Source organism: Schistosoma haematobium, chromosome ZW, assembly GCF_000699445.3.
Source record: "Schistosoma haematobium chromosome ZW, whole genome shotgun sequence".
Taxonomy (NCBI): Eukaryota; Metazoa; Platyhelminthes; class Trematoda; order Strigeidida; family Schistosomatidae; genus Schistosoma; species Schistosoma haematobium.
Window position 1 is genome coordinate 47,426,365 of NC_067195.1, and position 23,714 is coordinate 47,450,078.

Sequence of the window (23,714 nt, forward strand, 5' to 3'; positions counted from 1 at the left end):
GATTTGTTGACGAATCAGTGTGTTTTGAACAGGATGAGTTTCTGATCATATGTAGGAGGATGTTGAAACTGTTGTTAGTGTTATTATTATCATGTTGATTATTGATAACGTAACTAATACGACGAATGATAATAATCATAATACTACTATTAGTTTTATTGTTATTATTATTATTATTGTTATTGTTGTTGTTGTTGTTGTTGTTGTTTTGCGATGGGTTGATTTAGTTAATGTGATTGAGTTGATGTGAGAGTACTGTACTGCCTGTATCTGTTAGTAGAACTGTGTGAAACAATGGTGTTTTGAGAGATCATGTGGTTCACTGTTTGACAAGTTCACACTTATATGAGTTGAACTGACTATTGAAGTGAATGTGAATTAGATCATGATGAATTAGCTGATCAGCTTCACATACATGGTGACGTAATGTAGAGGTAACCTGTGTGTGTGTGTGTGTGTGTGTGAGAGAGAGTGAGTGTGTGTGTGAGTGTATGAGTGTGTCTTATTCGTGTGTGTGTGTGTGTTTGTATAGTTTTGTATGTGTGTGTGCTGTGATGTTACTGTATGGTGTGAGAGTAGTGTGATTGGAATCAGTTTGATACTGGTGTTGACACTGGATTGTTATGGAAGTTGTGGTAAACGAGAAGGAGGAGGTGAATGACAGTAGTGTGCAAATTAGATTTGGTGTCGACAAACGCAAACAATGATGAGATAGTCAGAGTGATTGATAGGTGGATACATGGGAAAGTGTATATGGAGGTTGTTGTATGTGTATGAATTTGGAGATGATGAATGAATGGTGCATGGTGTATTGGATAGGCAGAATGCAGTGGACTCTTGGTTGAGAATACTGACAGTGTATTCTGTGTCATAGTGAGACACATGTATGAATTTCAGGAGGTGATTGATTTGTGGAATTGCGACTGTTCCGTGATCGAATATTTGACTTGTGTATTTGTTTATCTCGATCCCTATAGCGGTGAGTTTCTTCATACAGCTGTATATGGGAAAATGTGTGTACGTGAGCGTGTGTAAAACTGTAAATGAGTATGTGATTTGGTGGATATTGGATTGAGTGTAGGTGGATTGTTGGAGAACACCGTGATTGTTTACGGACTGATGGGATTCGAATATCCAAGCAGATTGTATGTGAGTGACGATGATTTATAGGCGATTAGTATTTGTATTTTGGTTTATGTGTGTGTGTGTGTGTTTGATTGATTGCTTGATTGATTGATTGATTGTTTGATTGATTGAGCGAGTGAGCGGGCGGGCGAGCGAGCGTGTGTGAATGCGTGGATGGATGAGTTTTTGAGGTGGTGAGCGATGGTGTTGTTGTGGTGTAACCTATTGAAGTGTTGATTGATCACTGATCATGTGATCAGTTTGGGCACACAATAGTGACTGGTTGTAGACGGTGTGTGGCACGACAAAGATGGGAATGGACAGTTTGTGGTGAAATGAGAAACATTGTTAGTTTTGTAAGAGTACAAGTATATTTGATAGAAAGATTAGATACTACATATTTGATGGTGGATTCTCGTCATTGGATGTTGACGGGAGATGGCTGTTAGTATTGTGCTAATCACGACGACAGTTTCTGCAGCAGCCTCCATAACAGTTTCCACCTTGGCATCCACGACATCCACAGCATCTAGGGCATTGAGGACATGCACCAGGACAACAACCACCCTGACTGTCTGGTGCTGGTTCTGCAATCACTGAAAACGAAATAACACAACGTCACAATATAATTCACATGGAATATGACAGAGCAAAACAAAACAATTACATGCCTACACCTCTATTCAGCCCACTTCAACTCTGGTCACTTCACTACATGTTGTTTCACAAATCGACAACACACCGCATTACTATTGATTTCAGTCCTGTTGACTTCGCATCACTCCACTTCGCTTCAGTTGAACACATGACACAACACTGTTGTGTTTAACTGAAGGCTGAATCAGCAAGTGGGACACTTTTGTAATTACTCACCAGTAAGTGGCAACTTCATGTTATGCGATCGAGTAAGATAAGACTCACCTGAGTTGTGACATTCGAATGACACGACCAGTACAACTAAGACGAGCTGAAATAAAAACACCGATCAGGCATATATTATTACACACAACGGTATTTCAACATACATTGAAGATTTGCATTGTCGTTTACTGTCAACTTGTTGCTGACTGCATACATTCAACCACAGTATTTATACTCGTGGAAGTTGGCATTCGGAGCATACACGTGTTCACACCCGATGTCGAGCAGTCCCGTCGAAACAATCCATTTGCGTGTGTCTGTGTCTGCGTGTGTGTGTGTGTGTGTACTGTGTAGGTATGTACGTATGTGATCTGTACGTGTGTGTATGTATATGTATGTGTATGTGTATGTGTATGCACACGTGTGTTTGTGTACGTAGATGAAAGAGCGATAATTCACACTTGGCTTTGTTCAATGGATTTCACGTGGTACGTATGGGACGGTGTTGAAATCGACTTGATAACGATTGACAGGATACCTGAAGAGTTGCATAGATTTGCGTTCTGAGTGTGTAGGTGAGGTGTTTGTGTTTGTGTTGAAAATATTGTTGGGACGTGTGATTAGTATTGGTGAATTTACGAATTGTATTTATGTTGAGAGTGTGCTGGATGCGTGCTTATTTGAGTGCTACATACAGATTGCAAGATTTCCATATGTTGGGTAGTTTGGATGACTATTTTCCAGATATGTGGAGGAGTTGAATGATGTGTCTGAGAGATTGTGTGTTGACCTGGTCAACAGAGTGGAGATGTCCTACTGGATTTGAAATTGAACAAGTGTACTGTATTGTATGGGATTACAGTGTATTGGAACTATACAGCGAATGTGTTTTGATTAAATGGTGAGTGGTACATTTTGACGAAGTGTGTGTGTGTGTGTGTGGTTGTTTGTCTGTTGTTAGTTTGTGTGAATTCATTTAAACAAAGTGTATGGACTGAGTAAGTGGGGATTATTGAGACAAGTGAATCGGTGTCTTGGAAGATTTGTTGACGAATCAGTGTGTTTTGAACAGGATGAGTTTCTGATCATATGTAGGAGGATGTTGAAACTGTTGTTAGTGTTATTATTATCATGTTGATTATTGATAACGTAACTAATACGACGAATGATAATAATCATAATACTACTATTAGTTTTATTGCTATTATTATTATTATTATTGTTGTTGTTGTTGTTGTTTTGCGATGGGTTGATTTAGTTAATGTGATTGAGTTGATGTGAGAGTACTGTACTGCCTGTATCTGTTAGTAGAACTGTGTGAAACAATGGTGTTTTGAGAGATCATGTGGTTCACTGTTTGACAAGTTCACACTTATATGAGTTGAACTGACTATTGAAGTGAATGTGAATTAGATCATGATGAATTAGCTGGTCAGCTTCACATACATGGTGACGTAATGTGTAGAGGTAACCTTTGTGTGTGTGTGTGTGTGAGAGAGTGAGTGTGTGTGTGAGTGTGAGTGTGTTTATTCGTGTGTGTGTGTGTGTATAGTTTTGTATGTGTGTGTGCTGTGATGTTACTGTATGGTGTGAGAGTAGTGTGATTGGAATCAGTTTGATACTGGTGTTGACACTGGATTGTTATGGAAGTTGTGGTAAACGAGAAGGAGGAGGTGAATGACAGTAGTGTGCAAATTAGATTTGGTGTCGACAAACGCAAACAATGTTGAGATAGTCAGAGTGATTGATAGGTGGATACATGGGAAAGTGTATATGGAGGTTGTTGTATGTGTATGAATTTGGAGATGATGAATGAATGGTGCATGGTGTATTGGATAGGCAGAATGCAGTGGACTCTTGGTTGAGAATACTGACAGTGTATTCTGTGTCATAGTGAGACACATGTATGAATTTCAGGAGGTGATTGATTTGTGGAATTGCGACTGTTCCGTGATCGAATATTTGACTTGTGTATTTGTTTATCTCGATCCCTATAGCTGTGAGTTTCTTCATACAGCTGTATATGGGAAAATGTGTGTACGTGAGCGTGTGTAAAACTGTAAATGAGTGTGTGATTTGGTGGATATTGGATTGAGTGTAGGTGGATTGTTGGAGAACACCGTGATTGCTTACGGACTGATGGGATTCGAATATCCAAGCAGATTGTATGTGAGTGACGATGATGTACAGGCGATTAGTATTTGTATTTTGGTTTATGTGTGTGTGTGATTGCTTGCTTGATTGATTGATTGATTGATTGAGCGAGCGGTGTGAATGCGTGGATGCATGAGTTTTTGAGGTAGTGAGCGATGGTGTTGTTGTGGTGTAACCTATTGAAGTGTTGATTGATCACTGATCATGTGATCAGTTTGCGCACACAATAGTGACTGGTTGTAGACGGTGTGTGGCACGACAAAGATGGGAATGGACAGTTTGTGGTGAAATGAGAAACATTGTTAGTTTTGTAAGAGTACAAGTATATTTGATAGAAAGATTAGATACTACATATTTGATGGTGGGTTCTCGTCATTGGATGTTGACAGGAGATGGCTGTTAGTGTTGTGCTAATCACGACGACAGTTTCTGCAGCAGCCTCCATAACAGTTTCCACCTTGGCATCCACGACATCCACAGCATCTAGGGCATTGAGGACATGCACCAGGACAACAACCACCCTGACTGTCTGGTGCTGGTTCTGCAATCACTGAAAACGAAATAACACAACAACACAATATAATTCACATGGAATATGACAGAGCAAAACAAAACAATTACATGCCTACACCTCTATTCAGCCCACTTCAACTCTGGTCACTTCACTACATGTTGTTCCACAAATCGACAACACACCGCATTACTATTGATTTCAGTCCTGTTGACTTCGCATCACTCCACTTCGCTTCAGTTGAACACATGACACAACACTGTTGTGTTTAACTGAAGGCTGAATCAGCAAGTGGGACACTTTTGTAATTACTCACCAGTAAGTGGCAACTTCATGTTATGCGATCGAGTAAGATAAGACTCACCTGAGTTGTGACATTCGAATGACACGACCAGTACAACTAAGACGAGCTGAAATAAAAACACCGATCAGGCATATATTATTACACACAACGGTATTTCAACATACATTGAAGATTTGCATTGTCGTTTACTGTCAACTTGTTGCTGACTGCATACATTCAACCACAGTATTTATACTCGTGGAAGTTGGCATTCGGAGCATACACGTGTTCACACCCGATGTCGAGCAGTCCCGTCGAAACAATCCATTTGCGTGTGTCTGTGTCTGCGTGTGTGTGTGTACTGTGTAGGTATGTACGTATGTGATCTGTACGTGTGTGTATGTATATGTATGTGTATGTGTATGTGTATGCACACGTGTGTTTGTGTACGTAGATGAAAGAGCGATAATTCACACTTGGCTTTGTTCAATGGATTTCACGTGGTACGTATGGGACGGTGTTGAAATCGACTTGATAACGATTGACAGGATACGTGTGGTTTCGCTATGAGTAATCGTTTACGTGATATCGGTTGCCTACCTATTTTCAGCTAATTCTACTGAAGGCTGCATAATAAGTTATTTGATGATATATAGAATTTGTGATTTGGAATGCAGATATATGTGGTGTATTGTATTCATTATCTGCCACGAATGGAAGAGAGTTATCTACCGTATGAATTGTTCGCTATGCGTATAAAGGTAAACTTATCTGTGGTGTATGCTTCTGTTATCGTTAGATATAATTATTAGGTATCATCAATGGAGATCATAATGTCTGTCTGAGAACGTTAAGACGGTCGATGGAAAGATAACTAGAACAGAGAATGATTGATTGACATTTTGTAAAAGGAACAGTCAAGTTTGAGACAACTTATTGACATTTTGCAAATGAAGTGTTTACTGTATGGTTATCAGATTTTACTAAGACATTCTGTAATTTTGTATTCAAATAGATTCGATTGTCTCTATTTGTATTCTCGTTTACTACACAACTACAATAATCCAGTCATCTTAAATAAAGGTAAAAGGTCATCCATTTTCACTAGTATCTGATAAAATGAAAGCATTCCTGTAAAAAAATTTGGACGGTAATCAGTAATGTGACCTGTCGCAACAGTAAGCAAGTGGACATTCGTGTACTCAGCTATCAGTTGTACTTTTTGGGTGGGAATCGATAATACTAATCAGAACAAAGTACCTAAGGTGTTGCTTGAACCAACGCTTCAATGTTTTGAAATCGGGTGCTCTAACCACTAAACTATCCAAACCCTAGTTAAAAATAAACTAGTCCTACACAGTCTACAATATCTGAAGTAAACAACATCCTCATTTTTAACACTGAATACGATGGGTTCGGATATCATGAAAACTCTACAAACCTACATGAAACAGAACTCAGGACTATAATTTTATTCAAGTGGAAAATATTTTGCTTAGATATATATTTTTTTAAACTATAGAGGGGTTTATGAATCTTTACTGTTTAAATGCCTATGAACAGATTTTTTTAAGTAACCCAATGAAAAATCTTCCTAATGATTATTAAATTATGCACAGAACAAATTTATCATTCTTAAGACCAAACAACTGAATAGATACTTACAGACAATGTATTCCCAGTACAGTTTGTATATGTATATATATTGAAATAATAATGTTGGAAATATTAGATGTCATTTCAGCTAAATAATTTTAATGAATTAATTGAAGTACATTCTAATAATTTATCAGATATACATATAAGTTTTATTATATTAATTTATATAATAAAACTCAGTAAAGCAAGAACAATTTCTTATAAATATCGTTCTTTTTTTTTTTGTTGTTACTTTGTCTAAATCTACCTTACAAGTCTTAGGAAGTATAAATCATTATTCATTTTTAGGAATAATATCTATGAAATCAATTGTAATAACCTTTTTTTCTCTATCCTACTAATGATTTCCATAAAATACTATAAAATAAATAAAAATCAAATTCAGATCAACAACATTATTTATACTACTATAGTAAAATTAATAATTATGACAATTAGACCATAGCACTATGAATGATCATGATACAAATATAATTCATATTAGTAAATAAATAAATTAACGAACAGATAATAAATAATAATAACAATAAAAGATAATTTAACAATAATGACTTTAGAAGAGAAAAGCAATCAAGGAAAATAATAATAAATAACAAATTGCAAGTAAATAAATAAATAGACTAATTACTTAAATAAAAATTGAAAAACAAAAAGATTGACTAATTAAATAATAACAGTAGCAATACAGCATATACGCAAAAACATGTGGTAAAAAACACGCTTCATCAACTTCCTTATTGTTGAAGGCAATCAGCAATTAACATTAAAAGTGCACACGCATACATCTCAAGTAACCATACAAATATTTGACTCATTATATAAAATATAATCATGTATGTCGAATATATGATAAACTACATGGTTGTCTTTATCCCATTAAATCCAACTCATTGGAAAAAATATAATAATTACAGCATATGGAATAGTAAAACACCGCTGTACACGCGCACATACAGAGACAAACATACACAAAATAACACGTTGTGTGGATCAGATAGAAAGGTAGGGAAAAAAGGAAGAAATGTTAAAGATATAGGACAGAGACGGAAATATATATATAAATGTATTACAATTACTATGATGACAACAACAAAACAGAAGAGATTTGTTTTATCATGACAAAAAATGCAAGGTTGATGTTGTAAATCCCAGGAAGACAATTAAGAGATTTACAGGTAAATAAAAGGGCGGGAAAAATCAGAATGTTCACACTAAATAATAATAGTAAACGCATAAGTATACATATATTGATAAGATGTAATGTATATATGCATCATTTGCCTTAAAAGACAGTCCCATTAAGATGAGATCCAATTAGCAAATGCGAACAAACACATACACATACTAAGGCATAAATATAGTAAATTACAGAAGTATCAGGATCCTATAATGATAAAATGGAAGAATATACGTATGTTACTGAAATTCAATAAAAGTAGTGGTAGAAATAATTGTTCATATTAGTATTTCAATGATACAAGATTCATGTAAACTTTCACTGGGGAAGGGGAGAGTTAAGGTTACATTCTGATGAATAGATTAAACCATTTGTGTATTTTTAAAGATAAATATTATGTGGTAGGAATGTAGAGAAAGAAACTGCCACATCGTACAGACAGACAGTCACACAGAGAAATTATAAAGATAGCAATACTTCATTTATCTTCTTAATGTTTTAATTTTATCGTTTACACATATGTGATATTGGTAGACGAAAGTTATTGTTGTTAGACGCAACACGTGATGAACCTATATTATTTGTAGGCATAGCACAACACCAATCACCGGAGAGTAAACCATTTGGAGCAAGTGTACCTGGATGGGATAAATTGAGACCAGTTTGATTTGGTACTGCGCCACGAGTAGAAGAAAGATTACAACCAGCAGACGTTCTGTACAATGATTCATTTAATTTTATATTACCTTCATCAAAAAAAAGACGAGAAAACGTATGAAGCATACATAACACCATAAAAAATCAGAATCAGTGTGAACTACTATCATTAAGCTATATAAAGACTTTTTCAAATTTGAACGAATAGCTTTGCGATACTTGGTTCCCTAATAATACGGAAAATATTAGAAGAAAAACGATGTCTTGAAAAAGACTCGGTGATTCAAATTCTAAAAAAGAACTCTGATGTTTCGCTTGATATTCTAGTTTGAGATTCATCAGGGAAATTATCAAGGTTAACAAGTATAAATAGGGGTCACAAAGCAAATCAAATTACTCCCTACTTAACAGAAAAAGGACATACAATCGACTTAGAAAGGACAAAGATTTTTCGAAAAGATGTTGACTCCCTTTTCAAAAACAAACAGACTATTTATGCTTGCCCATATACAGACGAGATACAGTACAACTCGTTGCATCATAGCAACCTTTAGTTAATGGGTATAAATCTAATCTGTCGCTTCTTTTTCACTTCATTTTTGTGGACAACAATGAAATACAACCATTTACCTTAATAACGTATGATAACTGGATATACCTTAAACAATTATAGCACAATATCACATGAAAATACATGTATTTATTTTCATCTCAAGGATGCTATATTTTTTGACTATCAATCAAACTGATTTTATTTGCGACCATATCATAATTCACACTAAACAACTCATATTCACATTTCATATTCCACAACTTAACATGATTAGATAATCCACTAAGCACAGTGTTACTTTTTCCGAATCCTATTTAGTCAATAATCTTCATGCTTGGTTATTCTTCTAGAAAACTCATACCAGACCTATTGAATAAAACGTTTTTGAATAGTATCAGTCAGGTGATTAAATTAGGATTAAGTTAATGTGCATCACTTATTTTACATATTTATTTATTTGAACACATAAATATTGGTACAAGGGGGCACCAAATATATATGCGCCACACAAAACAATGGGAATTCGAGGAGAAAAAAAGAAGGTAAGGAGCGTAAAAAAAGAACAATAATGACCAGATTAGTGTAAGGTAGTGTAATAATAATAATAATAATAACAATAATAATAGTAATGGTGGGGGAAATGGAAAGGTACAGCCAGAAGAAATCTTCCAGTTAAGGAAGAAACAACCACTTTTTTATGAAGAAAGTAAAAGAAGGTTACAGCAGGATCGCCACTGGCCTCTATTCTGAGCCATATCTGATAACGTCTCTAGCCACTGTGTCGCACCATCTCTCGGACCCCAGCCAGGGAGTCGTGAAGGACCAACAGAAGCCGTCCTTTTGCAGGTTTCTTTCATACCACGACACCATGTCGTACACTGACCACCTCTCTGCTTTTTCCAACCAGCCCCAGCGTCGGAAAATAATGCCCGATGTGAAATTCTCGGGGACGACATTCGTAGAACATGTCCGAGCCACCGAAGCCGGTGTTTCAAGATGGTGACACCAATTGGATTATCGTCTCTGCGCCCGAACACACAATGCCGAACCTCTGCATTACTAAGATGGTGTTGCCACTGGATGTCAGCAATCCTTCGGAGACAACGATGATCAAACACAGAGAATCGCCTAACATCCTCAACTCGGAGAGGCCAGGTTTCACAAGCATAGAGCAAAACCGCTCTCACCGACGCGTTGTAGATTCGACGTTTTACAGCCAGACTGACATCACGATGGCCTAGATTGGCATAAGCCACTCTGGCTTTCACTATAAGTACATTGATCCCATCACTCACGCCACCACCAGCACTTATGCAGCTACCCAAATACACGAACTTCTCGACTACTTCTATCTGCTTACCATCCAGGCTGAGTACAGGATTCGAATCCTGCCAGTCTTGTAGAAGCGCTTTGCACTTCGAAGGTGCAAAGCACATACCATACCTACGGACATTGATTGCCAACTGATTAAGTGCGGATTGCATGCCTTGGGCATTATCGCACAGTAAGACAATATCATCCGCATACTCAAGGTCGAGAAGTCTTTCTTCAGGCAACAGATCCACACCACCATTACTTACATTCATCAGAGCTGTTTCCAGAATGTCATCGATGGCAAAGTTGAAGAGGAGTGGTGAGATTGGGCAACCCTGCCTAACCCCACTGCTCGAATGGAACAATGGAGAGAGGTGGTTGTATGCCCTCACTCTGCCTGAGGTGTTTGTATATAGGGCTTTTAGGATGTCAATAAACTTCTCAGGCACACCCTTCTTCAATAGACAATCCCAGAGAACAGTCCTGTCCAACGAATCAAAGGCAGCCCTGATGTCAAGAAACACTACGATTGTTGGCCTTTGATAAGTATGACGGTGTTCTAACATTTGGCAGAGGGTGAAGATATGATCAATACATCCTCGCCCGGAACGAAAACCAGCCTGCTCCTCGCGAGTCAATCTTTCTCGGGTTTTGAACAACATACGAAGTATGACGGAAGCCAATAGCCTGGACGCAATCGGAAGTAAACTTATCCCCCGATAGTTTTTACAGGAACAGTCCGACCGGAGCAGCAGGTAAGTGAAACTGCTCTTAGAAGAATTCTGCCCATCGTCCAAGACGTCGATGGATGTTAGTGATTGGCATCCCATCATCCTCACAGATTGTTTCGATCACACCAGACTTCTTGCTGCCAGTGGCTCGGATGAGTTGGAAGAGCTTCCGGTAATTACCAGATGCAGCTGCTGCTTCCAACTCATTAGCACGCTTCGACCACCAGGCTTCTCGGTTCTTACGCAAGCTCTGCCCAATTTCCTTACGTAACATCTTTCGTTTATGGTCAAACTCACGGTCACCCGGAGTAGACCTACGGGCTTCAATGAGTTGTAAAGAGCCTGAAGAGACCCAGTGCTTATAAGCGGGACGTTTCGCGAACCCACAACTGACTGTACCCGCCATTTTCATGTCGTCATGCAACTGCAACCAATGCTCATCTATACTTTTCGGTGGAATGGTAGCTAGCCTAGAAACTAGCTCGGTTTGATACATACTAGCAACAGAAGTTGCAACCAGCTTGCTAACATCAATCTTTTGGTGGCGGTCACTTCGTTGTCCACTGAAAAGTAAGGTAAGATTGGCGCAGACCAAAGCATAGTCAGAGTCCAGATAGGTACTCCGAAAGGAGCGGCAGTCTTGTACACAACCACGCCAGCGGTAGCTGATCGCGATGTGATCAATCTGAGTTCAGGCTTGAGATACAGAGGGAAGACGCCAGGTGGCACATCGGCGATGACTAAGCCGGAAGTTAGTGCTAGCCAGAAACAGGTTGTGGTTTGTGTACAGTTGCGGTAGACGGTCGCCGTTATCTGTTCTGCGACCAACAAGTCCCCATCAGCCACCTAAACGACTCTCTTCTGTGCCTAGACTCCCGACCTGAGCATTCAAGTCTCCGGCTAGTACTACAATATCTGTCGAACGCACTTTCTGGAAAAGAGCAGTTAACTGGTGGTGGAATTCATCCTTGGTTGTATCCGGGCTGTAATCTGTCGGAACATAGGCGGAGATGACGAAAAGACATCGTTTCTCACGCCGATTTCTTCTCACTTTGATGGAACTTTCTAATCTAACAGCGCATAACCGACTGTTAATGGGGATCCAGTTGATTAGTGCTGCCTCAGCTCTAGCGCTTAGTGCGACACCAGCGCCAGCAAGACCAGACGAAGATGCCACAGGGTCCCCGGATAAGCGCACGTAAAACAAGCTTTTCGAAGCGACAGATGGAGAGCAAATTTGTAGTACTTCGCCAGAGTCTTGAATACGGGTCTCGGATAGACAGCAAACATCAATATTAAGACTTTCTAAAGACATAGCCAGCCTTATCTGTTGTCCGACCTGCATAAGTGTGCGAACGTTGAAGGCAGCCAGTTTGAATGGTGCATGTGGTTTCAAAAAAACTGCTTCAGTATTCGTATTTGGTGGTAGCATACAATTTTCAACCAGTCAGTGACTCGAGAACGTTTAGATAGGCGAGCTGCTATATAAGTCGAAAAATAAGGATACGCAGAGTGGGAATAAAAGAGTGAATAAATGTTGTAATAAATAAATAAATAATAATAATAATAACAATAGTAGTAGTAATAATAATGATGTGAATCGTTTGATTGGTAATCGAAGCAAGAAAAGTATTTTCCATAAATATCGACATTACATCATATTTGTGTTTGGGCTGTGATACTGCCCGGATTCCCAGACCGAAGCAGGTGGTTTTCTTGGGCGGCCATGCCTGGAGCTTTCGACCTAAAGGTCTGATCCACAAGGCAGTGGAGCATCGTAAGGAAATGCAGTCCCATGGTAGCCGGTGACAAACGATTAGTTCATACGCCATTTGTTCCCTCAGGGTGCTGGAGCCCATGTGCACCAGTGGTTTGGAATCAGGGTTTTCCAACTGTCTTAGGTAAACTCTCCGTGTCCACCAACCCGGTTAAAGCTCCGGACATTCGCTTGTCGTCCTCTCAACTCCGTAAACAACACCCCCGTCACAAGAAGGCAGTGAGTATGACTTCCCTGGCAGAGGCTGTATACGCGTGGCCGTGTGAGAGCATATATATTTTGAAAGATAGATGGTGATGAATAATTCTATTGCAAGTGATTCCACGTATGCATTTACTTTTAACAAGCATTTCTGTATAAATATCAGAAAATTACTAAAGATCATACATCATGGTTATAATTTTCATGGAAAAGCATACATTATTACATAAACAAAGTCAAAACATCTTATTATCTACAGCGTAATGATGAACGAATCATATCATAATACACTTTGATACCAGTGTTGACGCCAATTATTAACAACATATGGATGTAGAATTCAATGTCTACTGACACTTATTACATTCCAGATACTCATTGTTTACTGATTACGTTGACTGAATGAGAGGATTTGACCAACATTTGAAACTAAAACAAATTATATTGGTTACTACTTATTAACGGTTTGATACAATTACTCTAATTCTACAGGAAGTCAGCAGCAGCTATAATATCTCGAGGGGAATGTCTCTAGTCGTAGTGCCAGGTAACGTGGGTTCGGATTTTTCATACGGTAACGGTCCTTCAAAGGTTCAAAGTAAACTCACTTGGTGAGTGCCAGTAAATATGGAACTTAATTTTGAAGCTTCAATCTGATTACACGTTTAATATCTATAACAAGGCGCATAGCCTACTTTAAAACACAATATTAACTTAAAAATGATAGCAAAGAGCCTAGGTTTTGTGAGACTTTATATATCAACAGCTTGTACTATCGGTCTTGTATAGTAAAAAAAAGACAAATAACGAGATGGATTTGTTGTGGTGACTAAGTTAGGAACTTTACATACAAGGAAATAAGTTTATCTAACCCAACAATACGTGAAGCATAGAAGTTACCCAAAGGTACCATTTCCTTAATACGTAAGTGTAAACTAACTTATACATATGAAGAAACCTACGGTATTAACTGGGAAATCAGATGATAAATTACAAAGTGCGTAGTGATTTAGACAACTAGTCAATATCCACCGCCAAGAATGAATAAGATAAAATTACATGCCAAAATGTCATACGGTAAAAAGGCATCAGAGATTACAAATACAATAAACGTTAGAAAACTCACTTGGATCTACAGATCCTGTTGATGACCAATGAGGCATCGGTGGACAACCAGGGGAGTTACCAAGACCAATCGCAGCAGCTGTTGCCATTCCGGATATAGAAGCTCCATTTTGATGTGTAGGGAGTACTTCGTTAATATAACCAGCAGCCAAATGGTTGGGCGGCCTAGGACCTGGAATAACGGAGGAAGTAGGTCCTGTCCAGTGACTGTTCAGAGAACGTGATACGGCATTACCGTGATTCCAGCCACCAGGAACAATCGATGGGGCGCCCAAGGCCAAACTTGAACTTAAAGAAGGTGGAGCTAGTTGGCAAAGACCAGCAGCAGCTGAATGATTCCAAGAGTCAATGGAATTGACTAATGGATCAAGAGAATTATGCCCAGAACCAGGTACAGTCCCCAGCGGAGCTAAACAGATTGAATCCCAACCGGGCTGAGACTTGTGTACAGACTGTTGATTGTATAGTGAGTCATCATTTAATGTGTGAACTATAAAGTGCAAAGAATGATACAAAGGTCAGCAAGGCACAAGCTGTAGTTAGAGCAGTAGTATAAAGGTTTAGATACAACTTTCAATGATCTGATCATCAGATTATTTCATTATGACAATCAGATAGTGTATCTAGCCCTCATGTTAATTATGGCCTAAAAATTACCAAAAGAACCAGTGCTTGTTTATTTACTCGAACAAACCATTTCGAGTACAAAACGCCAAGCAAAAAAACATTAAAAAATGTGGTACATGGAATGGGAATACTAGTTGCCAAGTATTAAGATGTAATCTATCATGATGGGTGATTTTGGTCCAGTATATCATACAGCCCATAACAAATGTATTAGTATGAGTTTGAAATACGCTACAGTGCATATTTAGAACAGCAATTCTTTACATAATTACGTTTCCGGCAGCCGAGTGCAATATGACGAACTGAAATTTTCAGTGGCAGAGATATCAGTATGCACACCGGTGATGTCTTATAAATTGATTGACACTGACTAACAAAGAGATCTATGCGAAGTTGTAATGGACCACCAGTATTACCTAATCTCAAGATAAAAAGTCCACGCCGCACTAACTCCCCAAGAGGCTTTTATCTATGTACATACCCAACCCGTATATTTAAGCCCATGGTTAATATAACCATCTCCGTCGAGAAAATGCTTGATGGGAGTTATTCGTTTGGGGGTAGAACTCATCCAGACAGTAAAACTATAAAAGCCACCTTTAATTGGTAACTAGTTGATTAATACTGTTTTGCTTATATTACTCAGTGTAACATTAACACCGATATCACAGAATCTCTAGATAAGTGTATGTAAAACAAATTATTGAACTCTATGGATGAAAAATGAATTTAAAGTACTCAACTAGAGTTTTGAGAATGAATTTTCCAGGAACATCACGAATTAATACAAAAACTATTCCGAGTCCAGTCAAGACATGGATATTGTTCAGTTTGCTTCCAAAAGTGCACATTTAAACAAGTGATGTTTCACACTGCGTCATATATTAAGTTGAATAGGTTTTCGAACGGTGATTACTCAGCAACTTAGGACGGCTTGGAGAGTCTACGACTTTAGAATAGAGATGAACACCTCAAAATGACAAGGTAAAAGTAAGTTATAATCAACGTAGAGATTGGCTGTATACCTGCGTTGGCCCAAGTTACCATATCACATTATTACGAAGAAACGGAATTAGAAACACGAATAGCGAAAGAGTATGAATAATGTTGTAGATAGGAAGACAAAGAATAAACGCACTTAGGTCACCAATTTTGAGCCACATCACTCAGTCTCCAAAGTTAGTTCATGAAGACTGCAATGTTCCCCAACAGATAGTCTTCATCTAACAACATGATTCAGTTCAACTGTAACTGACTTTATAGACTAATCCTATGTTTTGGTTTGGTAGCCCTTAGATTTCTTTCAACTTACTCCTACATCAGTAAACTCCTCCCGTCGAGATAAAGTAATTAGACATACGTAACACATATTCTAAAAACAAGTCGATGGATATTCTCAATCAAAGATATGTTTATGTAAAATGGACGTACTTATGATAAATATAGTTACTTTAGGAGGTTATATGAGTAAACCAAGTATTTATTTATTTATTTGAACATATAAATATTGGTACAAAGAGGCACCGAATACATATGCGCCATACAAGTCACTTGATTTGTGTGTGGGCTGTGATACTGCCCGGATTCCCAGACCGAAGCAGGTGGTTTTCTTAGGGGGCCATGCCTGGAGCTTTCGACCTAAAGGTGTGATCCACAAGACAGTGGAGCAACGTAAGGAGATGAAGTCCCATGGAAGCCGATGGTCAATAATTGGTTCATACGCCATTTGTCTCTTTAGGATACTGGAGCCCATGTGCACCGTTGGTTTGAAATCAGGATTTTCCAACTCCCCTAGGTGGACCCTCCATATCGACCAACCCGGTTTAAGCTCCGGACATTCGCTTTTCGTCCTCTCAATTTCGTAAACAACAGAAATTCCACTAGAAGGCGGTGAGTAGGACTTCCTTGGCAGAGGCTATATACGCATGGCCATGTGAGAGCATTTCAAGGGAGGAGAGCTGACTCTCTCCATTCCCGGCTGTACCAGGATATTTGGGTACTATTATATCAGCATAATTTTTGTGAAGGCGATAGTACCGTTCAAGCTTTAGAATCAAAGCTAGTTGATTCTAGTGCTTACCTATGATGCTTTTAAACAATCATGATTTCTTTCAACACTTCCACACCTAATTCGAATTACAAAAGATACAATACCTTTGAATAAGTTCAGAGATTTTCCTTTACCTTGAACACTGATTCATTCGTGATTACTAAAGTACGAATTAGAGAGTTGTGAGAATTAATAATTAGTATTTCAACTCAACTACTCCTACTTATTACATTATCTCCCGGTTTCAGGCCAAGTTGTTTGGTTTAAAAAGCAATCGAACATTGTCAGAAGACATTCCGTGATGGTTGCTAAAATAAATGGGTTCATTTACTAGACTCTCGAAACCATGGTAAATAATGATAGAGAATGAGCTTAGGCTACCTTATGTGGACTGTCCATACACTGGTCCTGTTTAAACATTGAAATCCCTTATTCCTTCGCTTTTATTTGAAATAGCCACGCCAAGTGAAGGCACTTCAGATGACATATGTAGCAGAGGCTATAAACGCGCAGCTACGATGAAATGAACAAACAACTAATAGATAGATATTATCAATCAAATAATATAGGACCAAACAGCGTTATAACAACCGAGGATTAATTTTACGTGAAAACGGATAACATATAGGTAATCGGGATTATTGAACACTCAAGACAATACAATTTTTTGTATCAATATTGTTGCTGTGATGCATAGTGATCAGGACTTTAGACATTAACCGAAAAAATCTAGTAGCTTACTGCGACTTGCCGTCGTAGGTGCAGCGATTTGGTGACCCCAAGCTGCAGGCATCCAACCATTTGTAGAATTGATAGAATGATCAGGCCAGTTTCCCAGTGGTGTACCAATATTTTGTAGAGGAGGGCCAGGACCAACTCCAGTTTGGCCATTATGTGGAGGATTGGGATTTGCATTAGCCCAGCCCAAAGAAGGCCAAGCTTGAGGTTGCCCATGAGAACCCCAGTTTCCAGGCCAGTGACTCCAGGGTGCACCTATAATATATATAACACGTTAATACATCTCACAGTAAGCGTAACTCATAAAAACCAAGATCTGTAGTGAAAGGTTTGTTTTGTGTCCAAAGAAAATATTGATCCTTTTAAACCCGAAGAATGATAACTTTCGTGACTTTCCAGCTGGTATCATAAAGTATAGATATTTGATTAGATTTCCATAAATCATTAAATAAGCTTACTATAATAACTGGTGACAATAAGTGACAGATGCTGAAAATATATATAATTAATTGGTTCTAACACTTGACATGTAACCGTATTGACTTCTTATTTACTTAATAACCATAAATTGAGGTACAATTGGGCACCCCAAAATTGTGAGTCACACAAATAATCGGATAATATTGTGAATAAATAACAGAGGAAACAAGAGTACAATCCGAAAATTAAATAAATGGATAAGAATAGGAAATATAGTTTAGTTAGAAATTCAACTAGGAAAGTTCTCAGTAAAGGGTGTCCATCTCACCTTTATAATCGATACTGGCTTTATAAGCAGACATGTCTGATGGTGTATCGAGTCATTGGGTTACACAACTCCGAGGACCACAACCAGTCCTATGTAGCTTTCTTTCATTCCATGGAGCGATTTCATATACTGACCATCTTTCAGCCTTTTTCTATCAGCCCAAGCATCAACAAATAATTATCGACGTGGAAGTCGCTAGAATGGCATTCGTAAAACATGCCTAAACCACCGAAGCCAGTGGTTTAAAATGGTGACATAAACTGAGTTATTGTCACCGAGTACAAATGAAGGTGTGAATCTGTTGCCTGAAGAAAGACTTCTCGACCTTGAGTATGCGGACGATATTGTCTTACTGTGCGATAATGCCCAAGGCATGCAATCCGCACTTAATCAGTTGGCAATTAATGTCCGTAGGTATGGTATGTGCTTTGCACCTTCGAAGTGCAAAGCGCTTCTACAAGACTGGCAGGATTCGAATCCTGTACTCAGCCTGGATGGTAAGCAGATAGAAGTAGTCGAGAAGTTCGTGTATTTGGGTAGCTGCATAAGTGCTGGTGGTGGCGTGAGTGATGGGATCAATGTACTTATAGTGAAAGCCAGAGTGGCTTATGCCAATCTAGGCCATCGTGATGTCAGTCTGGCTGTAAAACGTCGAATCTACAACGCGTCGGTGAGAGCGGTTTTGCTCTATGCTTGTGAAACCTGGCCTCTCCGAGTTGAGGATGTTAGGCGATTCTCTGTGTTTGATCATCGTTGTCTCCGAAGGATTGCTGACATGCAGTGGCAACACCATCTTAGTAATGCAGAGGTTCGGCATTGTGTGTTCGGGCGCAGAGACGATAATCCAATTGGTGTCACCATCTTGAAACACCGGCTTCGGTGGCTCGGACATGTTCTACGAATGTCGTCCCCGAGAATTTCACGTCGGGCATTATTTTCCGACGCTGGGGCTGGTTGGAAAAAGCAGAGAGGTGGTCAGTGTACGACATGGTGTCGTGGTATGAAAGAAACCTGCAAAAGGACGGCTTCTGTTGGTCCTTCACGACTCCCTGGCTGGGGTCCGAGAGATGGTGCGACACAGTGGCTAGAGACGTTATCAGATATGGCTCAGAATAGAGGCCAGTGGCGATCCTGCTGTAACCTTCTTTTACTTTCTTCATAAAAAAGTGGTTGTTTCTTCCTTAACTGGAAGATTTCTTCTGGCTGTACCTTTCCATTTCCCCCACCATTACTATTATTATTGTTATTATTATTATTATTATTATTACACTACCTTACACTAATCTGGTCATTATTGTTCTTTTTTACGCTCCTTACCTCCTTTTTTCTCCTCAAATTCTCATTGTTTTGTGTGGCGCATATATATTTGGTGCCCCCTTGTACCAATATTTATGTGTTCAAATAAATAAATAAATAACAAATAAAGTTTGCCGAAACTCAATATTACTAACATGACGTTACCGATGGATGTCAACAGCCCTTTGGAGACAATGATAATTGAACACAGATTCCTTGAGGACCCTGAGCTCGGAGAGGTCAAATTCTACAAGCATAAAACAAAACTGCTATCACTGATGAGTTGTAGGATTGACCATCCACAGCCAGACTAACATCGAAATGGATCCAAAGATAGCCTAGATTATTGTAATTCGCTCTTCCACTATACTTAGACTGGGTTTATCTATAACACCACTAAAAACAACGACACAATTACCCAGATATACGAACTACCAACTACCTCTAACGGATCACCTCAAATGGTAAGTGCATGCTTAGGTTCCTGACAGTCCTGCAGAATTATTTTGCACCCCAGTTAGATGACTTTTGAAACATGTAACGCAGGAACATTCGGAAACTTTTCTAACTCAACAAGATTTCTGGAATAGTGACAGTATTATTATTTTTATATTATGTTAACAGTTGAACCTTATATAATCCTTAAAGAAGTCTATTGAAAAAATGAATCACTTAGTGATGCAAGATTTTTTATACTCATAATCTCCACAGAATAAAAGGCGACTGCTTATTATGATTAGTTTCCAGTTTTCATAGGAGCTGTATTGTTTCCATACAAAATTTACTGCACTGAAGACAGCATATAGCAAAGAAATATTCATTCATTTTACTGGTATGAAACTTTTACTCATCACTAGTTAGCGAAATGCTTATTCTTATGACTTCATAGTATCCCTTGATGTTTTTGTATTATTTTGAAAATCCCATACTTCTCTACTAGTCTACATGTTAAAGTAAATCGGCAACCCAAAAACTCCCGGTGACCTTTCTATTCCACAGTATGTGGAAAAATATCGCCCCAAAATACGTCAGCCAGTTATATGCAACGTAGAACCCGAGACACGCGTACATTGGCACATTGCCACACTTCATTAGCACAGATAGATGGGACTGTCAGAGGAAATTCCAGAGCAATAAAAGTAGCAACGGTGTTAGTGGCGATAAAAAAGATTGGGGACAGAAATATAATACCAGAAAATATGGATTAGTTGGATACAAATAATAAAAAATTATAAGGAATTTCGAAACCTAGGTTCTAAAGGAAGAGAACCAGTGAATGCATTAACGCCACTGAGGACGGTTTTGAGCCATGTCAACCAGTCTTTAATTTATTGGGTACGAAAATCACGCTGATCAAAAACAGGTAGTCTGCACCTATCTACATGACTATCTATAATACGTCTTCATGGATTAATTCCATGTCTTGGCATGGCAGCCCCTAGCTCACTTCCAATCTACTACACTACCCATCATGGTGTGTCGAGGTAGCTGGTGGATGAATATAGGTAATAAGTGCCCTAAATATTGTAGTCGATAAAGGTTTACTGCCTTTCCAAACGATTTGACATTTCCATTCACAGATCCGTATTTGACCTCAGAATTGCTAACTCGATGATCCCAAAATACACGAACAGCAACTCGATGACGCCTATGATCGAATACTAGTAACGCATGAATATTCTAACCACATTTATATCCAATATCTATTAGTTGTTTTGCATCACTAGTGAATGTGCTTCATCTACAAACAGATCGGTACTTCCGTTACATTTTGGCGTGCAAATATCTACTGCTTATATAGTTCCCTTTTCTACTTGATTGACCACAGAATTTGACTGACGAGCGTGATAGTATCGTGTACCTCTTTAGACCGCTCTCCACTGCGTGGGACAATTGGCTTGGATTACCTACCAAAACTTTTATTGGCTCAATACTACTTTTAAGCGAACTCTTATAGTGGTGGTTACCCAACAAGGAACCATCAAGTATAACAGTTGTTATTATTTTATCTTTTAGTACACGAAATTTTGTGTAGTGTTATATATGCCGTTTGATCTGGGTACTGCTGTTCGGCTCTTTCTAGTTATTGTTCGTTTTGAATATCATCGCATCTTGATTAAGCTCTCGTCACTACATAGGTGATATTGCCGACCATGGAGGGTGACGACAGACCCCAAGGGACAACTGGTTGTGGCTGGTCGTACATATGGGAAGGTTTTGTGTTGGCTCCTCACTTGGAAAAGGCTTACCACAAGACACAGAAATTCGTAGGGTAAAGTGTGACATTTTTGGGGTTAACCTTTTATCACCCCTTTCTTCTGTTGTGAGAAGGCAGTATTGCCGTAGATGCTGATTGTCCGAGGAAAACATCCTACTGCTGTCACACTCCTCTACAATCAGCAGAACGATTTCACCCTTGGACCGTAAATTGCTGCTTTAAGTCCATCTCAAGCCAACCTACCGAGCATGGCAGGACCAAAAGGAACATGTGTCCCAGCCAATATAGTTCGGTTCAGTCATCACGGTAGACAAGTCCGACAACCACGTCAAGGTAGCAGATGCAGCCGGGTATGCTTTTCTCCTACGCAGATCTAAAGGAACGAATGGCTCAATATTTCACCCGACAACGTTGAAGCTTTTATGTGCCCACCACTCATTTCATCGTTTACTAGAAGAATGTGATATCTAAGTCCAGATCGATATTATTGACTTTGCATATGTTACCAGACTAACGGACTTGATTCAATGTAGTTGACAGGCCATTTAGTCTGTATAGACTTGCTCCGAAGTTACATCACTAATTATCCTGACTTGCCCTATCGAAGAAGAAGAAGCTTCGAAAATGAATTCGCCGAAAAGAGAACTCTTCGCTGAACTAATCTTTCTTTCTTAATTAATTATAAAGCGATCGCATGTTCATTTTTCGTGTGTGAATACGAAAGTATAGAGTTCAACCTAGCATATGGCAAACACCAATGATGAGTAAATGTCTACACTTTTTCTGCTTTTACTCACAAAGAATGACTCAACAGCAAATAATGTGTAAACGAGGTACATGAAAGGTCAACTACACCAGTAGCACTTTCAAAACTGGAATAGAGAACCACTGTGTTCTATAGCTGGGAAGTATAAATTGAGTATTTGAGAACCAAAATTTACGTAAAAGAGAAAGTGTGATAGCTGGATAAGGACTTACAGGAACCGTTGGATTGAGATGTAACATATTGTTTCTTTTGAACACTACGAACAGGACGTCCGTTTCCTTGAACAGATGGTACTGAGTTAGAAGAGACCTGGTAGTCAGATTTCTGAGTATTAGGTGGTTTCATTGCTTTTATTTCAACCTGACATACTAATAGGTTAAAATTTAATAACTAACCTGTTTCCCATTCAGGTTTAAGTAGTGCAGTTTGATGAGATTCCTAACCACCTCTTCATCGTCAAACCCAACAAATGCAAAGCCTACAAGTCAGTTATTAGTAGTTAGAGCAGACTACCTCTATGGCGTGGTTTGGTTTGGCCTGCTAGTAAGTTAACGTCGGTAACCTACAAGAAGTAGACTGGTAATGGAAAGACAAACCCTTCCATAGCTAGAAAAGAAATTCCTAATTATATTTTCATCATGATCAAAGGCGATTCCTCCAACAAACACCTTGAGGCTACGACGATTCTAAGTATTGAGTAAAATTTGAGACTTTGGACTACCTTTCCTTTCATGTTAACATTGCACCGTTTAGGATCGACTTCTTTAAGGTCAATTAGGTGAGTTTTTTGTCTCAGAACCCAATCGACAGATTCATCGTTTTTAAACTTGACATAACCGAAGCCTCTTGATCGACCGGTTCTGTTGTCCATCATAACTGTCGACTCTTCAATATCTCCGAATTTCGAAAAGTATAGTTTAAGGGAGTCTATACGGATACATTAGAGTAGCACATGAAATACCATTAGTTGTAGACTGATGCAGCCCTCCCACGAACAGCTTTCTGGTGATTTGAAAATAAAACAACAATTATTAAGATTACCCAACTTCATTGCCCTGAGGATCGATGGACATATCAGGCAGTTTAGACTGAGCCAAATTAGCCGCTCTTTCTTATACAACGACCTTAAGGGACTGAAATAAC

The 23,714-nt window shown here is 38.8% G+C and overlaps 1 protein-coding gene across 2 annotated transcripts; it reads right to left on the bottom strand.

The window, feature by feature from the left end:
- Window positions 1-6,973: 6,973 nt before the first annotated feature.
- HRB27C (Heteroproteinous nuclear ribonucleoprotein 27C) lies at window positions 6,974-23,714 on the bottom strand. Of its 2 annotated transcripts, XM_051211577.1 has the most exons (10): window positions 23,613-23,714; window positions 23,533-23,573; window positions 23,293-23,498; window positions 23,168-23,257; window positions 23,085-23,133; window positions 22,967-23,049; window positions 22,784-22,931; window positions 17,547-17,798; window positions 14,130-14,618; window positions 7,005-8,516 (listed from the first exon to the last, which is right to left on the bottom strand). In XM_051211577.1, exons 1-10 carry the CDS (start codon window positions 23,642-23,644, stop codon window positions 8,275-8,277), a joined length of 1,632 nt encoding a protein of 543 aa, XP_051071652.1. In that variant the 5' UTR covers window positions 23,645-23,714; the 3' UTR covers window positions 7,005-8,274. The 2 variants fall into 2 exon arrangements, with proteins under 2 accessions (XP_051071651.1, XP_051071652.1); XM_051211578.1 differs by having other exon boundaries at window positions 6,974-8,516; window positions 23,085-23,257.